Below are 23,161 nucleotides of genomic sequence, written 5' to 3' on the forward strand. Positions count from 1 at the left end.
TTCCACAGACAGTAGTGTGATAAATGACTAGATTACCTGTTTCAGTAATGTTGATAGACATGCTGGCCTCTATGACTCTTTGATCTATGCCTCCATATGCTTCAGAGGCCTGGCCAACCCACAGCAGGCACCTCAAAAATACCACACATGTTCCAGCTGTGGTGCTTTTGCTGGTGAAAAAGGGTGACCCTTTTTGTCCTTCATGGGTGTGCCAGTCACTCAAATTCAGCTCTGGTGGGCAGAACATATTCTGATACAACCTGAACTGGATCTTTAAAACAATTGCATTATTCAGAATTTGGTTGTGGTAGGAGATTCCCAGGAAGACATTGGAACTGCAAAAGGATTTTTTCCAAAATTCGTAAAGAAGAGGTCATCCATCTCCAGTAACTCACTCGGACTCTTGACTTGTGACTGACCAAAATGAAGGTTCATTTGGGAAGCTACCTAATACCTCGAGAGAATTTGTATGCCAACGGTGAAGTTGAAGTGTTAGAGAGACTATACAGAGATCCATGCAACTTGCCTACATGACCCTCCAAGGACTACCTGTCCCACATTTGGCAGGGGCTGCAAATCACACATTGAATGAGTCAGGCATCTCATAAACCGATTGGAAGCATGTCGCCCTCAATCCTGGCCAAGAGGGGAAAATTATGCTATAAAGTCACTACAACATTAGTGAAAAATCAGCAAAATGAATTGTCCCACTCTTTTGATTATTGCAAGCGAAGTTCAAGGGCTCAGCAGTTCAGATTTTGAAAAAGCACTTCTGAGTTGGGGATAGATTTTTCCAGAGCTGGATGCAGAAGAGGTTAGAGTATGAAAGATTAAATGGAGAGGAGAAGTTGTTATTCCAGAATGAGATCTGACGATAATTGCCACACAGTTACAGTGGCATTCTTCTTGAGTCAAGGGGTTAAAGATACAACTGGGTGGGGAGGCTTCATTAACAGGCAAGGTGTCATTCACCCACAATGTTGGTGCAGTCATTAACAATAAGTTCATGAGTGCCAAGGGCCCTTGTTCTCCAGTACTTGAGCATCCTGGGGAGCTAAGTATAGAGAGTTGGTAAGATGGGGTGGGTGGCTGCTGGTCTGAGTTAGACAGGAAGGAATTTAGTAAGGCTAACCACCAGAGGGAATACTGTGCAGAAAGGAGTGGATTAGGCAATGTGAGGTTGTTGCTTGTAATGATTAATGTTTAATATCTTCACGAATAGTAACTTTTTTGAACTCCACTGTTGGCTCAGTATGAAAATATTCACACAGCTTTGATTTACTGTACTAAGTGACAAGTTATGTTGCATGTAATTCAAGTCCATGATCTGTTTTATTTATTTGTGGTAAATTGCAGACTGCTGTTGCATCCTGTGCATACCACAGTTGAGAAATTATGTTCTACATATGTACCTTCTTTGTAGTCAGGTCATTTCTCAGACATTCTTCTTATTCAAGACCCTTCTATGTTTTGGAAATACCCTGAACCTGTTATTTATTAAATGATTGAAGTATTAAACTTGCTATTGTAAATATTGGAAGATTTTGAAAATGAGAAATTAATGAAGTTCAGGCAATGACAGTACTGTCTAGATGATTAATTTACAACTTGATGTTACAACCTTTAAATGTAAAAGCAAGAATTTCTTTATTCCTCCTCCAACTCTCCCTGACATGTCAGTCTCTTATTGGTAGTCACCTGTTTGATATGGTTTACCTTGAATCAAGTTATTAAAATTCGTCAACCATTCAATTGTCTTTGCCTCACTTTTTCGATTTGGAAATGATTGAACTATTTCCTCATAGAGTAAAAAATTATTTGTAAGCACTGAGTACTCCTAAACTACATACACCCAGTTTAAACCAAATGCTTAGCTGCTAAATATAAAGAATTTGAACTCTAAGGTCCTAGACTTGCTACCAACATGAAAATCATTTTTTTTTTTGCAGAAGTGTAGGGTCAATTTGGTCTGATGAACCAAGTCAGGTCTGATGAACTTGGTGCATATTTAGTAAAGTGGTCACAATGCTAAACGCCCTCCGGTCATCCTTTTAAGAATGGCTGCTAGCCCTGGTGACAGGTGTTGCATTAATGTGTTACAGCAAACATTAAGTTAACTTCTGTAGGTGACACCTCACTTAGCCATGCTAATTTGTTTTCTCTTTTAAGTACTTCCGTTCCACTTATTTCAATCCTTCTGTGGAAAACCACAGAAGCAGTTAACAAATGTAATGTTTTGTGTGATTATTTTCTCCTTTTTAATACTCACCATTATTTGACTCCACCCCTCTTTTTAGTTAATATAATAAAGAACAACATACAATTTCTTGCTTTTTATCCTCAAAATGTATGTGTTTACCTGACATTGAAATTTATTTATCTTTTTTTCTACAACCGATACCATCGGGGAGAAGGTACAGAAGCCTGAACACACACACCAGCTGGTTTCGAAACAGTTTCTACCCTACTGTTGAAAGAATATGGAATGGACTCTCAAACTCTTAACATTCACCTGTACCTGTGTTTTGTTTTTGCCACTGTTTACCTATTATTTACTTATCTATGCTACTGAACTCTGTGATCTGCGGGATTGCTTGCAAAACAAAGCTTTTCACTGTGCCTTAGTACACATGACAATAAATTCAATTCAATTCAATTTTTTTGGTATCCGATTGACGTCATAAGTTTCTATGATTTCTAAATTGCCGACAACATTTGTAAAATCTGGATTTGTGCAAGCTGACCAGTCAGTCTTTTCATGCAGTCAGAATGAAATGGCTCAATCAAGTGCAAATGTTAATATATTTCTATGTGGGATACATGTTCTCAATCTGATTTGTTTGTCCGGTTAAAAAAAAACATCCATGTTACTGATTTATATTCATCATAATTGCTCTTTATTCCCATCTTCCAAAGAAGCAACAGATCCATTATATTTTAAAATTAATTGTTGTAGCTAATTTTGTGGTTAGTTTCTTAGTTAAAAGTAAATGGTGCTGAATCCTAAAGTAAAAATTGTATGAAAGTTTATTTAATATCTACTTTTTAAAAAAAAGTCACCACAGTCCTACCAGACAAGAGAGCTGGTTTCTCATTAGATAGATAATTGGTGGTGGTTTAAACTGAAGGTCACCATGCCTCGAGGGAGGTCAGGTTGAGAAGGAGATTGCTTCAAAAGACCATAGGAGCATAAATTAGGCCATTAAGCCCATTGAGTCTGCTCTGCCATTCTGTCATGGCTGTTGAGTTGTCAATCCCATGCTCCTGTTTTCTCCCCATAACCCTTGATTCTCTGGAACCTGTCTACCTCAGTGTTAAATATACTCAATGACCCAGCCTCCACACCCTTCTTTTAGATTTTAGATCCCTTCTTTTAGATTACTTAGTGTGGAAACAGGCCCTTCGGCCCAACAAGTCCACACCGACCTGCCGAAGCGCAACCCACCCAAACCCATTCCCCTACACCTAACGCTACAGGCAATTTAGCATGGCCAATTTACCTAACCTGCACACTTTTGGACTGTGGGAGGAAACCGGAGCACACGGAGGAAACCCACGCAGACACTGGGAGAATGAGCAAACTCCACACAGTCAGTCGCCTGAGGCGAGAATTGAACGCGGGTCTCTGGCGCTGTGAGGCAGCAGTGCTAACCACTGTGCCACCGTGCCGCCTTCTGTGGCAATGAATTCCATAGATTCACCACTCTCTGGCCGAAGAGGTTTCTCCTTATCGCCGTTGTAAGAGATCTTCTTTTTACTCTAAGGCTGTGCTCTCTGATCCTAGTCTCTCCTAACAATGGAAACAACTTGCCAACATCCATGCTATCCAGGCCATTGAGTATTCTGTAAGTTTCCATTAGATCTTTCTTACCCCCCCCCCCACCCCATCCTTCTAAACTCTGTTGATTATAGACCCAGAGTCCTCAAACATTCTTCGTGTGTGCCTCAACCATTGCAAGAATTGAACCCACACTTTTGGTGTCACTCTTATGATGTGAGTGCTTTAGAATAATTGAAAAAAATCATGCAATTAAGTATACACAGTAATGTGTCAGACTAGATTTTGAATAATTTTTGGTGTGCATGCTGAGGTAAAGACATTTTAAGTCCATTTTGTAAGTTTTGGTTCAATGAGGGAAAATGATAGTTGTGAAATATGTTTTTGGTAAATTGCCTGGATTGAACTAAATTATTCTGATAGTAAGGGGTGCCTGTGCATAAATTTCCAAACATACAACTTTTTTTGATTAAGTGCGAATGTTTAGATCCTTGGTTCATGAAGAGAAGTCTCATTTTTAAAAATGTTTTGTACCTTTGCACTTTCTGTACTATTTGGTATCTTCTGGACAAAGATGTGCACATTAGATGGACTGGGCATTCTCAATTGCCCTGAAGTGTCCAATGATGTGCAGTCAAAATGGGCTAGCCATGGTAAATATGGAGATATGAGGATAAGGAGGGGCTAGGTTTGGGTGTGATGCTCTTAAGAGGGTTGGTGCAGACTTGATAGGCCGAATGGTGTCTCTCTGCACTGTAGGGATTCTATGATTCTACCTACAAAAAAAATTTAGTTCAGACATTAATGTTTAATGGGGTTGGGGTATCGATCATTTTTCAACACCAAAGCAGAGCACAGTGTAGAATGCAATAGTTTGTGTCTGTATACCAGATAAATGTGGACTGTCTGTTATTTATACACTGTGAAAATTTGCTATCATTCTATTATTACTCTGGTCAAAAGGGAGTCTTATTGAGGAACTGTAGAGCAATATGTTCAATTAAAGTTGATGCAGTATGTCAAAAAAACTTGAAAGGAGAGCTATCTTTTCCATTTTGAGAAGATATTGAGAAATGTGCGACCACTGTCACGAAGATTTAATAAAAGACAAACAGATTAAATTCTTCGCCCTAAATTGGTGCAAGTCGTTATGTCTCCTCCTGACTCCTGTCTGCTGCTCATCTTGGTTAATCTTTGCGTTTCAGCTGCCCTAATTCATAGGCTGGGAAGATATTGCAAAGATGGAGTGCAGTTTCAGTGAAAGATCCTTCTGGAGAAAAATGTTACTTCTCGTTGAAATGAATATTAATTACCAAATTTTAAAAATTAACCTTGCCTCAGCTGAAATACCCTATGTGATAACTTTGGTTTAATGTGGCATTGATATAAAGGGAACAAGGTTAGTTCAACCTTGTATTGATTGGTTCATTATGCTGTTGGTGGAAGATAATTTAGCTCATGATATTTTCTGTATTACAGTTATGCACCATGCCGATAGTAGACAAGTTGAAAGAAGCCCTGAAGTCTGGACGAAAAGATTCTACTGATGAAGGTGACCTTAACAAATTGCTAACCGCTTCAGCAAAGAAGATTCTTCTTGAGAAAATTGAATTTGAGCCTGCCAGCAAGGGCTTTTCCTGTCAACTAGAAAGTCTGAAGAGCAAATATGTCATTTTGAATCCGAAAACCGAAGGTGCAGTTGGCCAGAAAAATGGTTGTTCCACCCCAACCAAAAAACAAGGTATGCATATCCAACATCCTTTATTTGCATTTTATTATCAAGTACACCCCGTGGTTCAGTGGGAGGGGATGGGACGTGTTACTACAGCTTTGTTTTTCTGAAACTGGTGTGAACTGATGATTTTAACACTGACAAATATAACTTCATGTCACTTACAATCATTTTAATAGTGTTAATAAGGAATGTCTCTGAGTAATGAAAAATTAGTATACAATGGCTAAATATTCCCTCTGTCTGTGGTTCTTTTTGTGATCCTTAGCCCTTGCTCATTATATCCTCTTGTTTTGGTTTCACTACATCAAACCTGCCTTTTTCTTGGTTTATCTGAAGGCTAGTCAGTGTCATATTCATTTGTTTGCTTTGTGTACTCTAATTGCCTGCAACCTTCAATAGCAAGCTTGTCCTTTGAAATTGGCGTTTTTATATTTCACGGTGTGTAGAACTCCAAATTAGTTAATCTGTGTCCTGAAATCTAAATTTCCTGGCTGTATTTCTCAATCTTGTACAAAGTTATCTGTAGTTTCACCTATTCCTTGCCTGAGCCCTTGGAAATTCTAACTGGTAGATCCAGTGGTATGGAAGGATAGGAATGCTAAACCTTTCAAAATTTGCACCTGCGGTTTTGCTGTCCTTTTCAGTCAGGTCCCAGCTGCTAATTTGTAATCCTGTATCCCCTGTTTGCAAAATGTATAGCTGGCTCTCCTTTTGTTTCAAGTGTCTTTTCAGTAATTTTTGCAAGTCAACTGCATTTGTGCTTAAATTTCTCAAATATTTCTGTGACATCATCAGCTTCCCCTTGAGCTGATATATTTAGCTTTTATTTTCCACTGGACTCACTCTTATTTTCTTCTGGCTATAATGTGGATCTCATTTTCAAACAAGCAACACATTCACCTTTTGTATTACTCCCAGTTGCTCACTATGGTGATATGTTGATACTGTATGAGTTTTGCATTGCTTGAATGACCACACTTCAGGCTTCAAGGGATAAGAACTTTTCCTTGTTAAATTCTACAGGCTGATTACAAGGGAAGAAGCACTGGTTCACTGCACTCCAGAACCAAGTTCTCTGATGCATTACATGCACGTTCAGATGTATCTGTGAAAATATTCCAAACTGAGACAAACTTATGTAACTTCAGTTCCTAGCTTTACTTTATAGTTTAAGTATATATACAACAGTACAAAAGTTCGTATGTTGGTCATCCATGTTAGCATTTGCTCTGGAAAATGTAAACAACCCATATTTATGCTTCTTAATGATTTCAGAGAAGGATAGCCTTTTTATTTGTTACCTATGACAGAGAGATTGGGTATTATAAAGTTAAGCATCATGTCTTGATATACGTCTTTAAGTTTAACTGATATTTTTGAGGTCTGCTGAGATGCTAAGTTTCCACTTAAAACATGATTTCCAAGGGTGGGATGTGTCTGTATCTAAATATTCAGCACTGTCAACTGGCTAGTTCTTGTACAAGGAGTTTAGACATTGACTTTTGTTACAGTAAAGCTCTCCAATTAATATTTGGAGTTTATGTTTCAAGTCCAGTGACACTTAATGCATTTTCCTAACTATCATCAGTTCTGATGAAGAGTCAGTTGACGTGCAACATTAGCTCTGATTTCTCTGCACAGATGCTGCCAGATGTGCTGAGTGATTGCAGCAATTTCTGTTTTTACTTTGATTTCCAGCATCTGCAGTTCTTTTGGTTTTTATTTACAGATTTAGAGTTGTTCTGTGATTGCAAATTAGACTGTAGCTCAATTTATAAAAACCTACTTTGCTGATTTTAGTTGATGTCAGCTTTCAGATCAGTACTTTTCAGTAGATGTGGAAGTAAAGATAATGTAATCAAAAGTAAGAAATTGGTCAGATATGCAGTTGAGTTTTCACCACTTTCTTTGACCTCAAGTACATTCTGCTTTTATTTGCTTGTTTTCAGTCTATGAAACCAGCAGCACTTCAAATGATGGGATTCCAGCCCCTCAGAAAGTACTGTTTCCAATGGAGAAGTTGTCCATGAAATGGGTCCGTGTGTGCAGAGTTGGTGCTGGACTCCACAACCTGGGAAATACATGTTTCTTGAACTCCACTATACAGTGCTTGACTTACACACCGCCACTGGCCAATTACCTCCTCTCAAAAGAGCACAGCAGGACATGTAAGTTCTACAGTATCTGAGTTCTTTGAAACTTGTGGTATTGCAAGATTCTGATACTCATTTTTATACTTGAAAGCTGATCTTACTCAAGATTTTTGTTGCATAAGCTCAGCAGTGTTTCAGTTATGTTTGTTGCTCATCTTGTTTGTACTGAGCGTATTCATCTCGGAGAAAGTGAGGACTGTAGATGCTGGAGATCAGAGTCAAGTGTGTGGTGCTGGAAAAGCACTGCTGGTCAGGAGAATCGACGTTTTGGGCATAAGGCCTTCATCTGGAATGAGGCTTGGGGGCTGGGGAGGGTTAAGAGATAAATGGGAGGGGGTTGGGCTGGGTGTGCAATAGATAGATGGAGGTGGGGGTACTGGTGATTACATCAGAGAGGAGGGTGGAGCGGATAGGTGGGAAGGAAATGGACAGGTCACGAGGGCGGTGCCGAGTTAAAAGGTTGGATCTAGGATAAGGTGGGGAGGGGGGAAGGGGAAACGAGGAAACTGGTGAAGTCCACGTTGATCCCGTGTGGTTGGAGGGTCTCAAGACAGAAGATTTCCTCCTCTAGGCGTCGGGTGGTTGGGGTTTGTTGATGGAAGAGGCTCAGCACCTGCATGTCCTTGGCACAGTGGGAGGGGACGCTCAAGTGTTTGGCCACAGGGCAGTGGGATTGCTTTGTCCCAGAGATGTTCTGAGGTTGAACATTCATGTTGAGTACAAACCTGAAGTGAAAGTTAAAAAAAGTCATATCTGCTAACAGCTTGTAGAAATTTAGAAAGTGTACTTTGTGAATTGACGTAGTTGGTACTGATGTTGCTGCTGACATAATTGTTCCTGACCTGAGGCAGGAAAGATTTAACTAGATTTGGAATATTTGGTCTTGATGTGAGAGTAGGACTGGTAGGAGGTCGATGGAAAGATGCTGAGTTTGATTCCTTTAAGGAAAGAGGAAAGCTGCCAGAAAATCTGGTGATGTTTTGTACTGACCAGCCAGCACAGCAAGGTTTGAAGCAGGTCGGTCATCTGCCCTGTCAGCTGCAGCTTGTATCATTGCCATGGGAGACCTAAAGGAGATTGAAATAACATCCATAAATTAATTATGAAGTATTCTATTTCACAGCAGCTGATTGAAGACCAAGTGCAAGCTCTGCGTTTTTCCAAATTAATTTGGGTACATGGAAATTGACCTTATTGAGATGGATGTTGATCGCATTGCTTCTCTCAACTTAATCCATGTGAGAATAACTGCAAAATTGAACTTGAAAAAAAAAATTTGGTTTAACACCTGATTGGCTAATTCTCATTTTTAATGGTTTTCAGTAGATTGAATATTTTAGCCTATTTGTTTTCACTTTAATATCATCAAACCCATCAATTTCATTTTCTCAAATTTTTTGTGGGTTTTATATGTAATGTAGACTGTTGTATTTAATTATGAAATCATTTTCTCTTTTAAAATGTGCAGTGTTGGTGTTAGTAACTGGAGGGCAGGTAATGACGTAAGCTGGAGCAGAGAATAGACTTCAGCATTTTTGTTTTTCATGCAGGTTAATATTTCACTTTATGCTGACAAACTGTTTTTGTGTTTTGAATTGACTGACCAATAAGATTATTAGGGGTCAGCTCAGTTGATTGGATGGACAGTTTGCAATGTACGGTAATGGCAACAGCATAAGTTCCAATTCCCACACCGACTGAGGCAATAATGAAAGTTCCAACTTCTCAACCTCTCCCCTGGCCTGAGGTGTTGTGGCTCTTAGGTTAAACCACAACCAACTGTCTCTCTAATAAGGGAGCAGTCCCATGATTCAGTTGGACTGTGGCGACTTTACATTCACCTTCCACTCCCAATGTCACTGCATCCTTCAATGTTACAGTTAGTAGTAGTTTGAAGGTGATGAGCTCAGTGGACTATTCAGTAAACCTTCATCACATTGATTCAACACATCCTGTTCTCAATAATGGTATCATGATGATCTTTCCATTGGGCCCTTCTAATTTTGGCAAAGTGGGCCTAGCTCCTTGTGGTTGCTGATCCCATTGCAAAACAAGAAATAAATTTGTAATCTCAAGCATAATCTAATCCAATGTCTGTCAGAGCTGTATTTAAACAAATATAGTTACGTTTGAGACCTATTTCCAAGTTGTTGAGACACAGCGCCTTAACCCAGGTGTGTTATTGTCTTGCGTGTTCTATTCCCTGAATGTAACTCGTCGACCTTGATCAAAAATTGTCAGAATTTGCACTTTGGTAAAATTAATGAGTTTTCATTTACAGGCAAGCCTATTCATTGCTAAGTTCACAATTAGATCAAGGCTCTGATTTATTCATGTGTACGTTGGCCTAAAATATCAGGTACACATTGTGATATCACAAACAGTAGTACAAATGTAGGAAAGGCTGGATTCTGTTGCTTTTTTATGCAGTATGGATGGGCCATAACTAAGTTTAAACTAGTTAGTTCCACTTTTTTATGATTACACCACTGTTTATTAAAAATAAATAGTTCAATGTAAATGTTTTCATTCATACAAATTTGTGATCTGGAAAGTAGGGGTATGGAGAAAATTACCACCACCAACCTTCCTGCAGCTTGGAGGTTGTGTGACCTTGGTGTGTGAGACTGAAGTGTATTCATTAAGTAGCAGCACATTCTGCAATGTTCAGCACTAGAAACTGGCACGGTTCTGTACTGGGATGTTAGTCTGAAATGTAGCAAAAGCAGGTTGATGCTGCATGCAGAACTTGTCCTGAGGCTGTACATGCATTTGGCAACCAACAGTGGATCCATATAAAAAGAAACTAGCTACAGTGTTGACTTTGTTATCTTCTTCTCTGACTGTACAGCTTACAAACTGTCCATTTCCCAGTGCTCTAATTCAAAAATAAAGCCTGTTAGAAGACAGATGGAACATAGAAAAAAGGAGTACATTGAGCAAAGATTGCTTTGGAAGTTCTTTGCAGGTTTAATGGATTGTTTGTTGATTTAGGATGAGAGTGAAGGCAAAGTAAACCTTTTTACACCATACTGACTGGTCTGTGTAAACAGTATTTTGTCCACTATACTCCATCTTGGGGAGCTGTTCAACACTGGGGAAGTAGCAATGCAGTATAGATTAACATAATGAATATGTTAATAAACATTTTGATACTTTTTAATCATGAGAGAACTTTGGCAGTGAGCGGGTGGAGTGTGTGGATAGATGAGAAAGAGAGAGAGAGAGAGAGAGGGAAGACAGGGAAGGAGAAAAGCTGGTCATGGGGACCATGAATCTGTTAAACTGGGTTGGCTATGCTGAAAGCAGCCCCATGTCACATCAGAACATGGCATGTAGAGGTTGGTAAAAAAACATGCAATGAGGTTTTCAGACTCTATATTGGACTCTGTAATGAGTCTCAGAGGCCGTAGGGTCTCCAAGTGGAAAATGAGATGCCTTTTGTCTCATTTGTGCTGAGCCTTTCTGGAGCACTGCAGCAGGCCTGAGCTAGAAATGCTGGTGTGTTGTGGTAAACAGGGTAATGAAGAAACCATCTGGTATACTTGCCTTTATTGGTCATTGCATTGTGTGTAGGATTTGGGAGGTCAAGTTGCTGGTGTACAGGACATTGGTTAGGCCACTTTTCGAATACTGCGTTCACTTTTCTAATCTCCCTGCTATAGGAAATATGTTGTGAAAAACTTGAAAGGATTCAGCAAAGATGTACAAAGATGTTGCCAGGGTTGGAGAGGCTGAATAGGCTGGGGCTAATTTTCCCTGGAGCTTCAGAGGCTGAGGGGTGACCTTTATAGAGGTTTTAAAAAATCATAAGGGGCATGGATAGAGTGAATAGTCAAGGTCTTTTCCCAGGGTAGAGGAGTCCAAAACAAGAGGGCATAGGTTTTAAGGTGAGGGGCAAGATGTAAAAGGGACCTAGGAGCAACTTTTTCACGCAGAGGGTGGTATGTGTATGGAATGAGCTGCCAGAGGAAATGGTGAAGGCTGGTACAATTACAACATTTTAAGAGGCATCAGAATAGATAGATGAATGAAGAGGTTTTAGAGAGATGTGGGCCAAATGCTGGCAAATGATAGATTAATTTAGGATATCTGGTCAGCACGGATGAGTAAGAATGAAGAATATGTTTCTGTGCTGCACATCTGACTCGAAGTCACAGGCATCTGGAAGCTCAGGGCTTTTACAGAACATAATGGAAAATGTCTCAGGATTGGATGCTTGACAATGTACTATTTGTAATTGTAATAAGTGCCCTAGATTCAGAAACACAAAAATCCCTGCCTTCCCCTTCATTTTTTGTTTATGCATCATTGCCCTTTGTTGAGAAGGGCACTGCTTGTCACTGGCCACTCTGGTGTTTCCTTTCTTCTGGGTGGTGGAATACAAATAAAGATTTATGCACTTGTTCACTGTATCCAACACCTGCACACACACGGCACGGGTGCCGGGGAAAAATAAGCACTACCGCTGTTAGGAAGTAGTGTGGGGGAAAATGGAAAAAAAACACAGGAGTGTGAGAGGTTCTGTCCACTCTGAGAGCTGGCTCTGAGGGAGCTGGATCAGTGTGTGATACTCATCATTGTTGTGTTAAGGAGGGGGAACTGACTTCTGAACTGCCCTGGACCACACAGTGCGTAAAACAAAAGAGAAAAATAAATAAACAGAAAGTGGTCAAATTAGCAGCTGATTCCAAGTTATGGGGTGCACAGGAGACAGACATAATACAATGAATTGGAGGAAACAAACACAACCTCTATGCACGCTAACTTACATTGCTGTCAGTGTGATTCTGTTATTTAAAAACTTTTGTCTTTGTTTTCAAATTCCTTTATAACCCACTTGATGAAAACGTTTTCTGCCTCGAAATTGTGACAAATTGAGTTCACTCTGGGGAAACTGAGATTGTCCATTTTGAACCTGAAATGACATTCTTATTCTTTTGCATAAAAAAAGGACGAGGAGCTGTGCAGCAGCAAATGGTTTCAGGTATTTCTGTATACAAATCACTAAAAGTTAAAACACAGTAATGAAAATAATTGTTAGGGCAAGCGAAATGTAACTTGGAATACAATAGAAAAGTTATACTTCAGTTGTATAAAACCTTACTTAGACTTCAGTTTTGGGCACCACGTTTCAAGCAAGGTATATTTGACTTTGGACAGTGTGCCATATCAATTCACGAGATGAAATCGATGTCGAAAGGTGTTAAATTGTGAATATGGCATCTTTAAGTTTCATCGAGTCATACAGCACGGAAACAGACCCTTCGGTTCAACCAGTCCACACGACCATAATCCCAAACTATCTGCCTGTATTGGCCCATATCCCTCCAAACGTTTCTTAGTTATGTACTTATCTAAATACCTCTTAAATATTGTAACTGTATCTGCATCCAGATACAGATCTGGTGGGGGGGGGCGGTGGTTTAAAAAGTTGCATCTCGTGTTCTGATCAGACCTTGAATGATGTTCCATTTTTGGTTGCCATTGACAATTGTCTGGTAGGATGTTTGTTTACTTGTTTCTTCATACTTTTAAAAATCTTTTTGACTGACATTTGCATTAAATCTTGGTAATCTAGGAATAGGATTTTTGAATTTATCAATGCCAGAGTTTAAATGTGAAATCTCTCTTTTATACAGAGTCATAGTCATAGAGATGTACAGCATGGAAACAGACCCTTCGGTCCAATCTGTCCATGCCGACCAGATATCCCAACCCGATCTAGTCCCACCTGCCAGCACCCGGCCCATATCCCTCCAAACCCTCCCTATTCATATACCCATCTAAATGCCTTTTAAATGTTGCAATTGTACCAGCCTCCACCATTTCCTCTGGCAGCTCATTCCATACACGTACTACCCTCTGTGTGAAAAAGTTGCCCCTTAGGTCTCTTTTATATCTTTTCCCCCCTCACCCTAAACCTGTGCCCTCGCGTTCTGGATTCCCCGACTCCAGGGAAAAGTCTTTGTCTATTTATCCTATCCATGGCCGTCACGATTTTGTAAACCTCTGCAAGGTCACCCCTCAGCCTCCGACGCTCCAGGGAAAACTGCTTCAGCCTGTTCAACCTCTCTCTATAGCTCAAATCCTCCAACCCTGGCGACATCCTTGTAAATCTTTTCTGAACCCTTTCAAGTTTCAACATCCTTCTGATAGGAAGGAGACCAGAATTGCACGCAATATTCCACTAGTGGCCTAACCAATGTCCTGTACAGCCGCAACATGACCTCTCAATTCCTGTACTCAATACTCTGACCAATAAAAGAAAGCATACCAAATGCCGCCTTCACTGTCTTATCTACCTGCGACTCTACTTTCAAGGAGCTATGAACCTGCACTCCAAAGTCTCTTTGTTCAGCAGCACTCTCCAGGACCTTACCATTAAGTGTATAAGTCCTGCTAAGATTGGCTTTCTCATATGCTGATGTATTTTCAGAACATCAAAGTAGCAAGACAGTTCAATTCAGTTTTAAGTTTCGTTCTTAGAAATATGATTTATCCAAAAATAATTGTTCTCTTCTGCCGCAGTGAACTAAGGTAATTGTGCTGTATTTCATTTTTGACTACATATTAATCACTTATCATGGATGTACTCGGAGGACTTTTGGATCAAAGCCTAAAGCAAGTTCTTGAGTTTTTTTTGAGCTCATCACACTGAGAGATATTGCTCCTTGGGAATTGGACATTTTTAATCTTTATGTTGGCTCTGAGTTGTGCTGATTGTGAGAGTTCTTGAAGCACAAGCTTTGCATGGCTGTTTGATGACCTTGAGTAAACTTGACAAGCTTCCTAAGGCTGGCACTAGGGAGCACCCACTTGGGGCCTTCTGATGGGTAAATTTGGTAAAGCCAAATCTTGTTTCAGACTCCTGTCACTCCCACGTTGAGTTAAACACTAGTCGATTATTCTGAGCTTTTTCTGAATAAAATACTCCAACATCTAAAGTGCAACCCACCATGCTAGTGTACTTTTAAAATGCTTTCCACACTTCATTTTATGTTTGAACAGTAATACTCACTTCAAATTCCTCAAACCCATTCATCTCGGACCTTTTTGTCTGTTGACTCTACTTTCTTTCCATCAATTAGACTGAATTTAATAAAAACTGAAAGAACTGTGTTGAAAGTCGCACAACACTAGGTTATAGTCCAAGAGGTTTATTTGGAAGCACCAGTTTTCGGAGCGCTGCTCCTTCATCAGGTGGTTGAGTATAAGATCATAAGACACAGAATTTATAGCAAAAGCTTACAGTGTGATGTAACTGAAATTAAATATTGAGAAAAACCTGGATTGTTTGTTAAGTCTCTCATCTTTCAGAATGACCATATTGGTTTCAGTTCTTTAATATGTAAATCCCAAAACTTCTTTTAAAGTTACATTCTCAAGTGAACTTTTAACAGTCGAAAGAACCCTGGATGCCGTAAATCAGAAACTGCTGGTAAAGCTCAGCAGGTGTGGTAGCATCTGGTACTGCCAGACCAAACTTAAATTCTGGCTTCAACAGTAAAAGGATTACAATCCTTTCTTCCTGAAGTGTATATTGCCTGTTAGGAAAGGAGTCAGTGACTGGCTGTCGATGATTACTTTACTTTTCCATCATTTTGTTAATGCAACATTTCTGCCATTGCTGATGTCTGCCTGTGTGACATGAATCAAATTATAGCACAGTTATAATGCACGAATAAATTATTTGGCCTGTCACATTGGTGATGATTATCTGAAAGAGCGTTTCCCATGTCCCACTCCCCTGCCTTTTCTCTGCATCCTTGCAAATTATTTTCTTTCTCATATTTATCCAAATCTCTTTCGGATACCCTTTATCGAATCTATCTCCATCACTCACTCAACTTTCAGAATTTCGATCATTTCACTGCATGGGTCAAAAACCTTGCATCTTCTATTCCCTTCTGTCAGTATGAGCAGTAGCTGTCAATGTCCTCTGTCCAAATCCTCTCATAATTTTGACATCCTATTTAAAATCTCTTCTCAAGGGAAAAAAGTTCACCTTTCTCCAGTCTGTCCACAGCTTAAGTTCTTCCCTTGGAAGCATTCTTGTGAATTCCTTTTGCACCCTCTGTAATCTTTGATTTCTAATCCTTTAATGTTGGATAAATTAGGATTTCTTTAAGCTTATAGCACAGGTGGCTGTTGTGGTTTTTTGGTGTAGACTTGAAACGCTGATGATACGATTCTAATTTCCTCTCCCAAATTTCTTTGAAAACTGATGAGAACTCTGCAACCCTATCATGCTGAAATCTGTACTGAGCACTTATCATTGTAGTTTTGTCTTTTCCAAATCTTGTTCCCACTTTCAAAATTGCTGAACTGTGTTCTTCCCTTAGTTCCTTTATAGGAAGGGACTGAAACACTGTGTTTTAAGTCACCTTTGAGCTCAAAATCTTACAACATTTTCTTCACTGATCAATAATGGACAGTGAACAATTACTGCAACCAGGCCAAAACATACCACGGAAGATTGTGTGTTTTCACCAGACCCATCCCCATTGACCTACACTTGTTGACCGCTGTTTCCCAAAATGTCTAATTTGAAATCTTCGTGATCATCCTCAAAAAGTTAAATAAACAAACAAATATAGCAGTAAGTTTTAGTTTTGGAGGGATACCGTTGAAATTAGGATAGCTGCACTAACCCTGTATCAAACATAAGGTTCTTATTGCCACGTTATAGAAAGGATGTCGACGCTCAGGACAGAATGCAGAGAGGATGTACCAGAAATGACCAGGTTGAACATTGGGGAAGGAGTGACAGGCTGTGTCTTTTCTGTGTTGAAAAGACCAGCCTGAGCAGTGACCTAACGGATGGCTTTCAAATGCTGACAGATTTGGGTAGAGCAGATCGAGAGAGAATGTTTCTCTAATTGGTATCGACATAACTGTAAGCAATCAATGTAATATAGTCTGGAAGAAGTCTAAGGAAATTTGGAAGGAACTTGCTTATACAGAGTGCAAATGTGAATGTTGCCACAGATTGATGTAAGCAAATAGTGTAGATGTATTTTAAAAGGAAGATGGAAAGGTCAGAGAAGGAAGGGAATAGAGGATTACGGTAACAGATTTGAGGAGACTTGAGTGGAATACGAATGGCAGTGTGGACTCTTCGTAGAAGAACCTATTTCTATGCTGGATATCTTATGTATGTATGTCACCCTCCGGTCCATTGCTTTGCATTTCTCTATCACTGCAGTCTGCTAAACCCAAATATCCTCTCCCAGTTGTCTGATTTTAAATTAGATTGTCCAACCTTGCCTGCCCTTCCCTGACACACCCTCCACCCTCCACCCCAAGTGATAGACTGAAGAGAGTTTTAGGTTAGATGAGATTACATTACAGTGTGGAAACGGGCCCTTCGGCCCAACAAGTCCACATCGACCCGCCGAAGCGCAACCCACCCATACCCCTACATTTACCCCTTACCTAACACTACGGGCAATTTAGTATGGCCAATTCACCTGACCTGCACATCTTTGGACTGTGGGAGGAAACCAGCGCACCCGGAGGAAACCCACGCAGACACTGGGAGAACGTGCAAACTCCACACAGTCAGTCGCCTGAGGCAGGAATTGAACCCGGGTCTCTGACGCTGTGAGGCAGCAGTGCTAACCACTGTGCCACCGTGCTGCCCACAAAGCCATCTGAGCCATCATCTCAGTCCTTATCTCTGGAAGTCTCTCCCTAAATGACAGTCACTGTTCTCTTTTTATATTTGAAATTAAACAAAACATCCTATACCCTCTCCTCTTAATTCTATTCAGTGACTCATTATCCACTCTTCTTGGTAAACATAGCTAGCAGCTGTAATGGACCATTCAGCCCCTCAAATCTGTTCAGTCATGCTTGCATTGATTGCTAGATCTGATTGTAACTGTTTAAATCCACACTCCTGTCTTCCTTGATAACCATACATGCTTGCTAAATAAGGGTGCAATGTTTTTCATGATAGTATCTTCAGAATATTTTGTACGATTAAGGTGTTTTATAAGTTTGTGTAATTGTTGCCATCAAACTCTGGTGTCTGAGTTGAAACTCATGCAAAAATAAATGTTTGAGAAGGTCCACTGTATTTTCTATCCCATGTACTGACCATTGAATGTGGCTAGCTGGTCAGCAGTTATTGGCTGTCCCTAGCTACCCTTGAACTGAATGGCTTGCTGGGCCATTTCAAGGTGCAGTTGAGAGTCAACCACATGGCTGTGAGTCTGGAGTCGCATGTAGGCCAGATTAAGTGGGGAAGGCAAATTTCCTTCCCTCAAAGACATGAGTGAACCAGATGAATTTTTATAACATTCGGCAGTGATTTCATAATTATCAGTAGATTCTTAACTCCAATCTTTTTTTATTGAATTCAAATTCCATCATCCATTGTGGTGAGATTTGAACCTGGGTCCTCAGAATGTTAGCTGAGTTTCTGGATGAATGCTCCTGTAATAATACTACTTGGCCATTACCTTCCTCCTGAATCGATTTGATTGAGAAACACTTAGTTATTTGCAAGCTGTTGACATAAAATTCTTACCTGTGTTCAATTTATTGTTGCAGGTCCCCAGACTGGATTTTGTATGATCTGCATCATGCAGAACCATTTGATACAGGCCTTTGCCAACAGTGGAAATGCTATCAAACCATTATCATTCATTCGTGAACTAAAAAGTAAGTTATTAAGTGTTAATTACTGCAATCAGTTCTCTGAATCCAGTGGCATATTGTAGAGAAATAATTTGCAGTTCATTTGACTGAAAAATATTTAAGGTGACATTTATTCCAATCTGTTACACCTTTGCTAGGATTCCTTAGATTCCATACAGTGTGGAAACAGGCCCTTCAGCCCAACAAGTCCACACCGACACTCCAAAGAGCAACCCACCCAGACCCATTCCCTTACATTTATCCCTGCACCTAACACTACGGGCAATTTAGCATGATCATGTCCTCAGAAATTTTGTTGTACTTTGTCAATGAATAATTTATTTGAGATCAGATTAACAAATAACTGATATAATTTCCAATTTATTGGAATAAGGCTAGGGCAGTCAGCCCTTTAAAACTGTTCCTGCTTTCAGTCAAACCTTGCAAATCTGCATCTACCTTTGTTCCTCCGCTTGTCCAACAAAGATCTATCTATCTCCATTTTGAAATTTTAAACTGACTTGGCCTCAATTGATTTTTGAGGAAGAAATTGATCAAGCAATAAAATTGCTGAACACCGGTATAATGCTGGGATTTCACTCTGACAGCAGTACTTAGACAAGCGGCACTGGTCAAGTGAATTTCTGATGAAGGGCTTTTGCCCGAAACGTCAATTTTTCCTACTCCTTGGATGCTGCCTAACCTGCTGTGCTTTTCCAGCACCACTCTGATCTAAACTCTGGTTTCCAGCATCTGCAGTCCTCACTTTTGCCTAAGTGAATTTCTGAGATTACTGATGATGCTTAAATACTGTTTAACTGCTATGTAGCCTTAACCAACATTGATTCTGTGTAGTGCACTCAATTATAGCTTACTGACTTTCCATTCCCTGTTAGAATCAGGCTGCACTAAATACCATTATGTTTCTCCGTCTCTTCGGCACACTGCAGTTGGTTTGGCTCGGCTCACACAGATCTGTTCTTAATGTATTTGCATGAAAATAACTTGCAGATACACCGGACTTGGATTTAAAATGGCCTCTAAGTTTGTGTAGTTGATGTAATACAAGGCATGTGTTGCTATAATTGCTCCTGTTAATTTCAGAAATAGCAAGACATTTTCGCTTCGGGAATCAAGAGGACGCACACGAGTTTCTGAGATACACAATTGATGCCATGCAGAAGGCCTGTCTGAATGGTTGTACCAAGTAGGTTTATTTTACTTTCTTTTATTAAGTATTTGGGGTGGAGGCTAATACACTTTGTACTTGTGAAGAATTGGAAACAAACACTTTCTTTCTTTGGTGTAGGTTATCTGTTTTAATGAGTGAATTAGAAAAATGGATTCACTCTTTTGTTGCTAATTGAATTAGTGTTTTCTGAGGCTCAGACCAGTAAATAAGTACTGCTGAGGATAACGTCTGTGAAATATGTTGACTCTGTTTCTGCCTCTACAAATGCTGCCAGATTGTCTAAGTTTCTGTCTTCTGTTTTTGTTTGAGGTCTCGAACATGTGCACTATTTTGTTTTTTATGTGGCATATTTCTTTCTTGTTTCCTTACTTTTACGAACACCTTAATTGAGAATACTTTGTTTCTTCAAGTTGTATGTCACAACTCACCAAATACTACTCGTTACGTCTTTCAAGTCTGAAACATCATATGAAACCTGCTATATTGTACAAATAAGTTAGCTGTTCTAGTTCATAATAAACTTCTGTGCACCAGAGGGAAGATTGTGGCTGAAATGCAGTGTATTTCTCACTACTTGGTTCAGTGAAATGCAGTTGGGATACAAAATAGTTTAATGCAAAAATAATAGGCTCCCCATGTCAATGTAGCAGTGCTTCGTATGCACATATGTACAGACATCATGTCTGTTCAATATAATTCTGATGTAATCGTGCAATTCTTTTTTCCTTTTGTCCTTCATGCTTTGAAGGTTAGACCGACAAACACAAGCTACTTCATTGGTACATCAAATTTTCGGAGGATATCTTCGATCTAGGGGTAAGTAGACTGGAAAGATTTTACCCTTTCACACGTAATCAACAAGTTTTAGAATATACTGAAAAATCAAGCAGAGTTATTGAATATTTCATGTGTAATTAATTGAGGTATTGCTCATGGGCAAAAGAATGTCTGGCATTTGTTGACTCCCTTGCTTCTTAACCAAATACTTTTCAAAGAACTTCCTATTTTCAGACTTCTGTTCCTTAGAAAAATATTTATTGAGAAAAAGAGCAGCTGCAAGGATTTAACAGTCGATTTATCCTCTCCGATGTATCCCAAGTGTCTCGATTATGTAAAATGATGATCGAGAGAATATTTAACAATAAATCATTTTTGTTGGATGAATAATTTAAGGGATATTACCCCTAATGAGACACATCCTGGTTTTATTCACTCAAAGTATCTGAAGCTAACAAATTGTGGTTTTGTAATTAGAAAAACAAATTCATGATTTATTTTTTCCAAATACCTTCAGCCACTAAAGGCCACCAGCCAATGTTTGCAATGAAATACCATTCACAATTTATTTCCACTGCTGCAATCTGAACAACAGTAAGAGAAAATAATAGAATTGATGAAAAACGTTAACGGGTGATGCTCTCCATTTCATGCTTTTTTTTAAACCATGTTTATAGGTCATTTGTGATCATAACAATCAGAAATGCAGCAGACAAAACTCGCTGCTCATTTCAGTAGGGAGGGTACAGTCGAGAACTTAGACAATTTTTTTTAAAATGGTAATAGTACTTAGCATGTTTGAGTTCATTATTATGGTAACAAAAATTAAAGCTGTGATAATTTATTATTTGCCATTAAAAATTTGAGCTTATTGATCTTAGAAAAGGCTACACTTCATCTCAAGCAGATGGAACAAGCCACAGTCTGGTATTCCTTGGCAGGCTGAAGCAGACATAGTGCAGATTTGTGTGCAAATTGACAATTAAAAATAGTGATGGTAATCAAATTGAGTGCACTTCCCAACACCATTAAATATACAGAAGAAATTCCTGGTAGCAGAGTGAATCAGTGCTACATTGTCCAGCAATAAATTACTAGCAAATGTTCAGAAGTTCCAGTAAAAAGAATTCATTGTTTCAGCTAAACCTTTAAGATGCAGAGCAGAAGTGGAGCAGATTATCCAACTGGTCCTGTGTACATGTAGAAGTAGGCAGAGTCGTGAGAGCAAATCATTGTGCCGGTGCTTTTAACTGAGGCATGATAGGGCACAGGAGGGTAATGTTAATTAAAAGAGAATGCAATTTCACTTAAAAATCATAGAAACTCTACACTAGAAGCAGGCCATTCATCCCATCGAGACCAGAATGACCCTCTGAACAACATTCCACCCAGACCCTGTCTCCTACCCTATCCCTGTAAAGCTGCATGTCCCATGGCTAATCCAACTCGCCTGCACATCCCTGGACACTATATGGGCAATTTAGCATCGCCAATCCACCTCACCTGCACATGTTCAGATTGTGGAAGGAAACCCATATGGACACGGAGAATTTGCATTATTACACCCAGATAGTTAGATTCACACATGTATTGGGACATAATTTTTAACCGTTTCACCACACCTGCACATGTTCAGATTGTGGAAGGAAACCCATATGGACACGGAGAATTTGCATTATTACACCCAGATAGTCATTTGAGGCTGGAATCGAACCTGGGCCCCTGGCACAGTGAGACAACACTGCTAATCACTGAGCCACCCTGCTGCCCTTGGAGAGGTTGATTGTTGCTTTTAAATATTCTGTGCTCAAATATCAAACTGAGAAAAGTTTCAAGTAGTTCTGCAGGGAGGAATAATTTAGCTACCTCTGTGGACTTTGTACTAATTGGGAAATATAGTTTCTTGGCCACTAAACTTTTAAGAAGGATTGCCAGTTTCAGGTAATTTTGTTCTTTTTACTGGATGGAGTTTGTTTGTGGGATAGTTAGGATAATTGGAAGCTTTTAAATGCAATTCAAAGTGTTGACTTAAAAGTTAATAAAATTCAGCACCAAGTTTTGACCCTAATCATTGTGGCTATCTATGATTCAGTTTTACAAAAAATAGCACAAGTGGGAGATTAAAGATAATTCAGTTTTCCAGCATAATTATATTAACAATATTTCTTTTTCTCCCTTTTATATATCTGGTCTGTTTCTGTGTTTTAAGATGGTGCTGGAGAATGGTGATATTATCCAACACTTTTGGCTGTACCTGTAACATAGATGTAACAAATACACGTGACAAAAGAATTAACAAATCTTAGGAAAAGTTTGGGTTGAGAAGGTAAAGCAGAGCAGTTGTGAAACTGAAAGAATCCTATCAAAGTGAAGTATTTTTCCCCAGTTTGGATGAATATTCGTTAATAACTGTAATATTTTTGTCTTGACCTCTTCCCCTTTCTGCACCCAAAGTTAAATGTTCCGTGTGCAAGAGTGTGTCGGATACATACGACCCTTATTTGGATATTGCACTTGAAATAAGGGTAAGTGTACTTTTCTTACAAGGAACCTTCAGGTATCTCATGAAGTGCTCTGAGTGTGAATAAAGGCATCAGCCCCACTTGTATGGTGCAAAGTCCCCTGCTCCTGTAGGTAGTAAACTTGGAGGCAGGAAGAGGATTTTATTTGGTAGGGTGATGATGTATTGAAACCCTGCCCTCTCTTCACCTCCACCAGAGTTGAGTTCAGGAAAGGAAGGCCCATTGTCCTTCTGCCATTTTGATAACCACTTGAGGACATTGACCTTGTGTCACCATGCACTGAGTAGCTCAGGGAGGTAGGCAGGGTTGAACCATCAAGGAACTGTCCCTGGAGCAGGGATGTGCCTGTCACCAATC

The 23,161-nt window shown here is 39.5% G+C and overlaps 1 protein-coding gene across 2 annotated transcripts in view; it reads left to right on the forward strand.

Annotated features, from left to right (window-relative positions):
* Nucleotides 1-23,161, forward strand: part of usp36 (ubiquitin specific peptidase 36) — an 87,789-nt gene that overhangs the window by 22,583 nt on the left and 42,045 nt on the right. For both annotated transcript variants that reach the window (XM_043714918.1, XM_043714917.1), the window contains exons 2-7: nucleotides 5,258-5,519; nucleotides 7,463-7,681; nucleotides 18,227-18,337; nucleotides 19,418-19,520; nucleotides 20,254-20,321; nucleotides 22,737-22,807. In XM_043714918.1, the coding sequence (XP_043570853.1) occupies nucleotides 5,267-5,519; nucleotides 7,463-7,681; nucleotides 18,227-18,337; nucleotides 19,418-19,520; nucleotides 20,254-20,321; nucleotides 22,737-22,807 (825 nt within the window). In that variant the 5' untranslated portion in view covers nucleotides 5,258-5,266. The remainder of the gene's footprint in view (nucleotides 1-5,257; nucleotides 5,520-7,462; nucleotides 7,682-18,226; nucleotides 18,338-19,417; nucleotides 19,521-20,253; nucleotides 20,322-22,736; nucleotides 22,808-23,161) is intronic.

This window comes from Chiloscyllium plagiosum, chromosome 24 (genome assembly GCF_004010195.1).
Source record: "Chiloscyllium plagiosum isolate BGI_BamShark_2017 chromosome 24, ASM401019v2, whole genome shotgun sequence".
NCBI classification, from domain to species: domain Eukaryota; kingdom Metazoa; phylum Chordata; class Chondrichthyes; order Orectolobiformes; family Hemiscylliidae; genus Chiloscyllium; species Chiloscyllium plagiosum.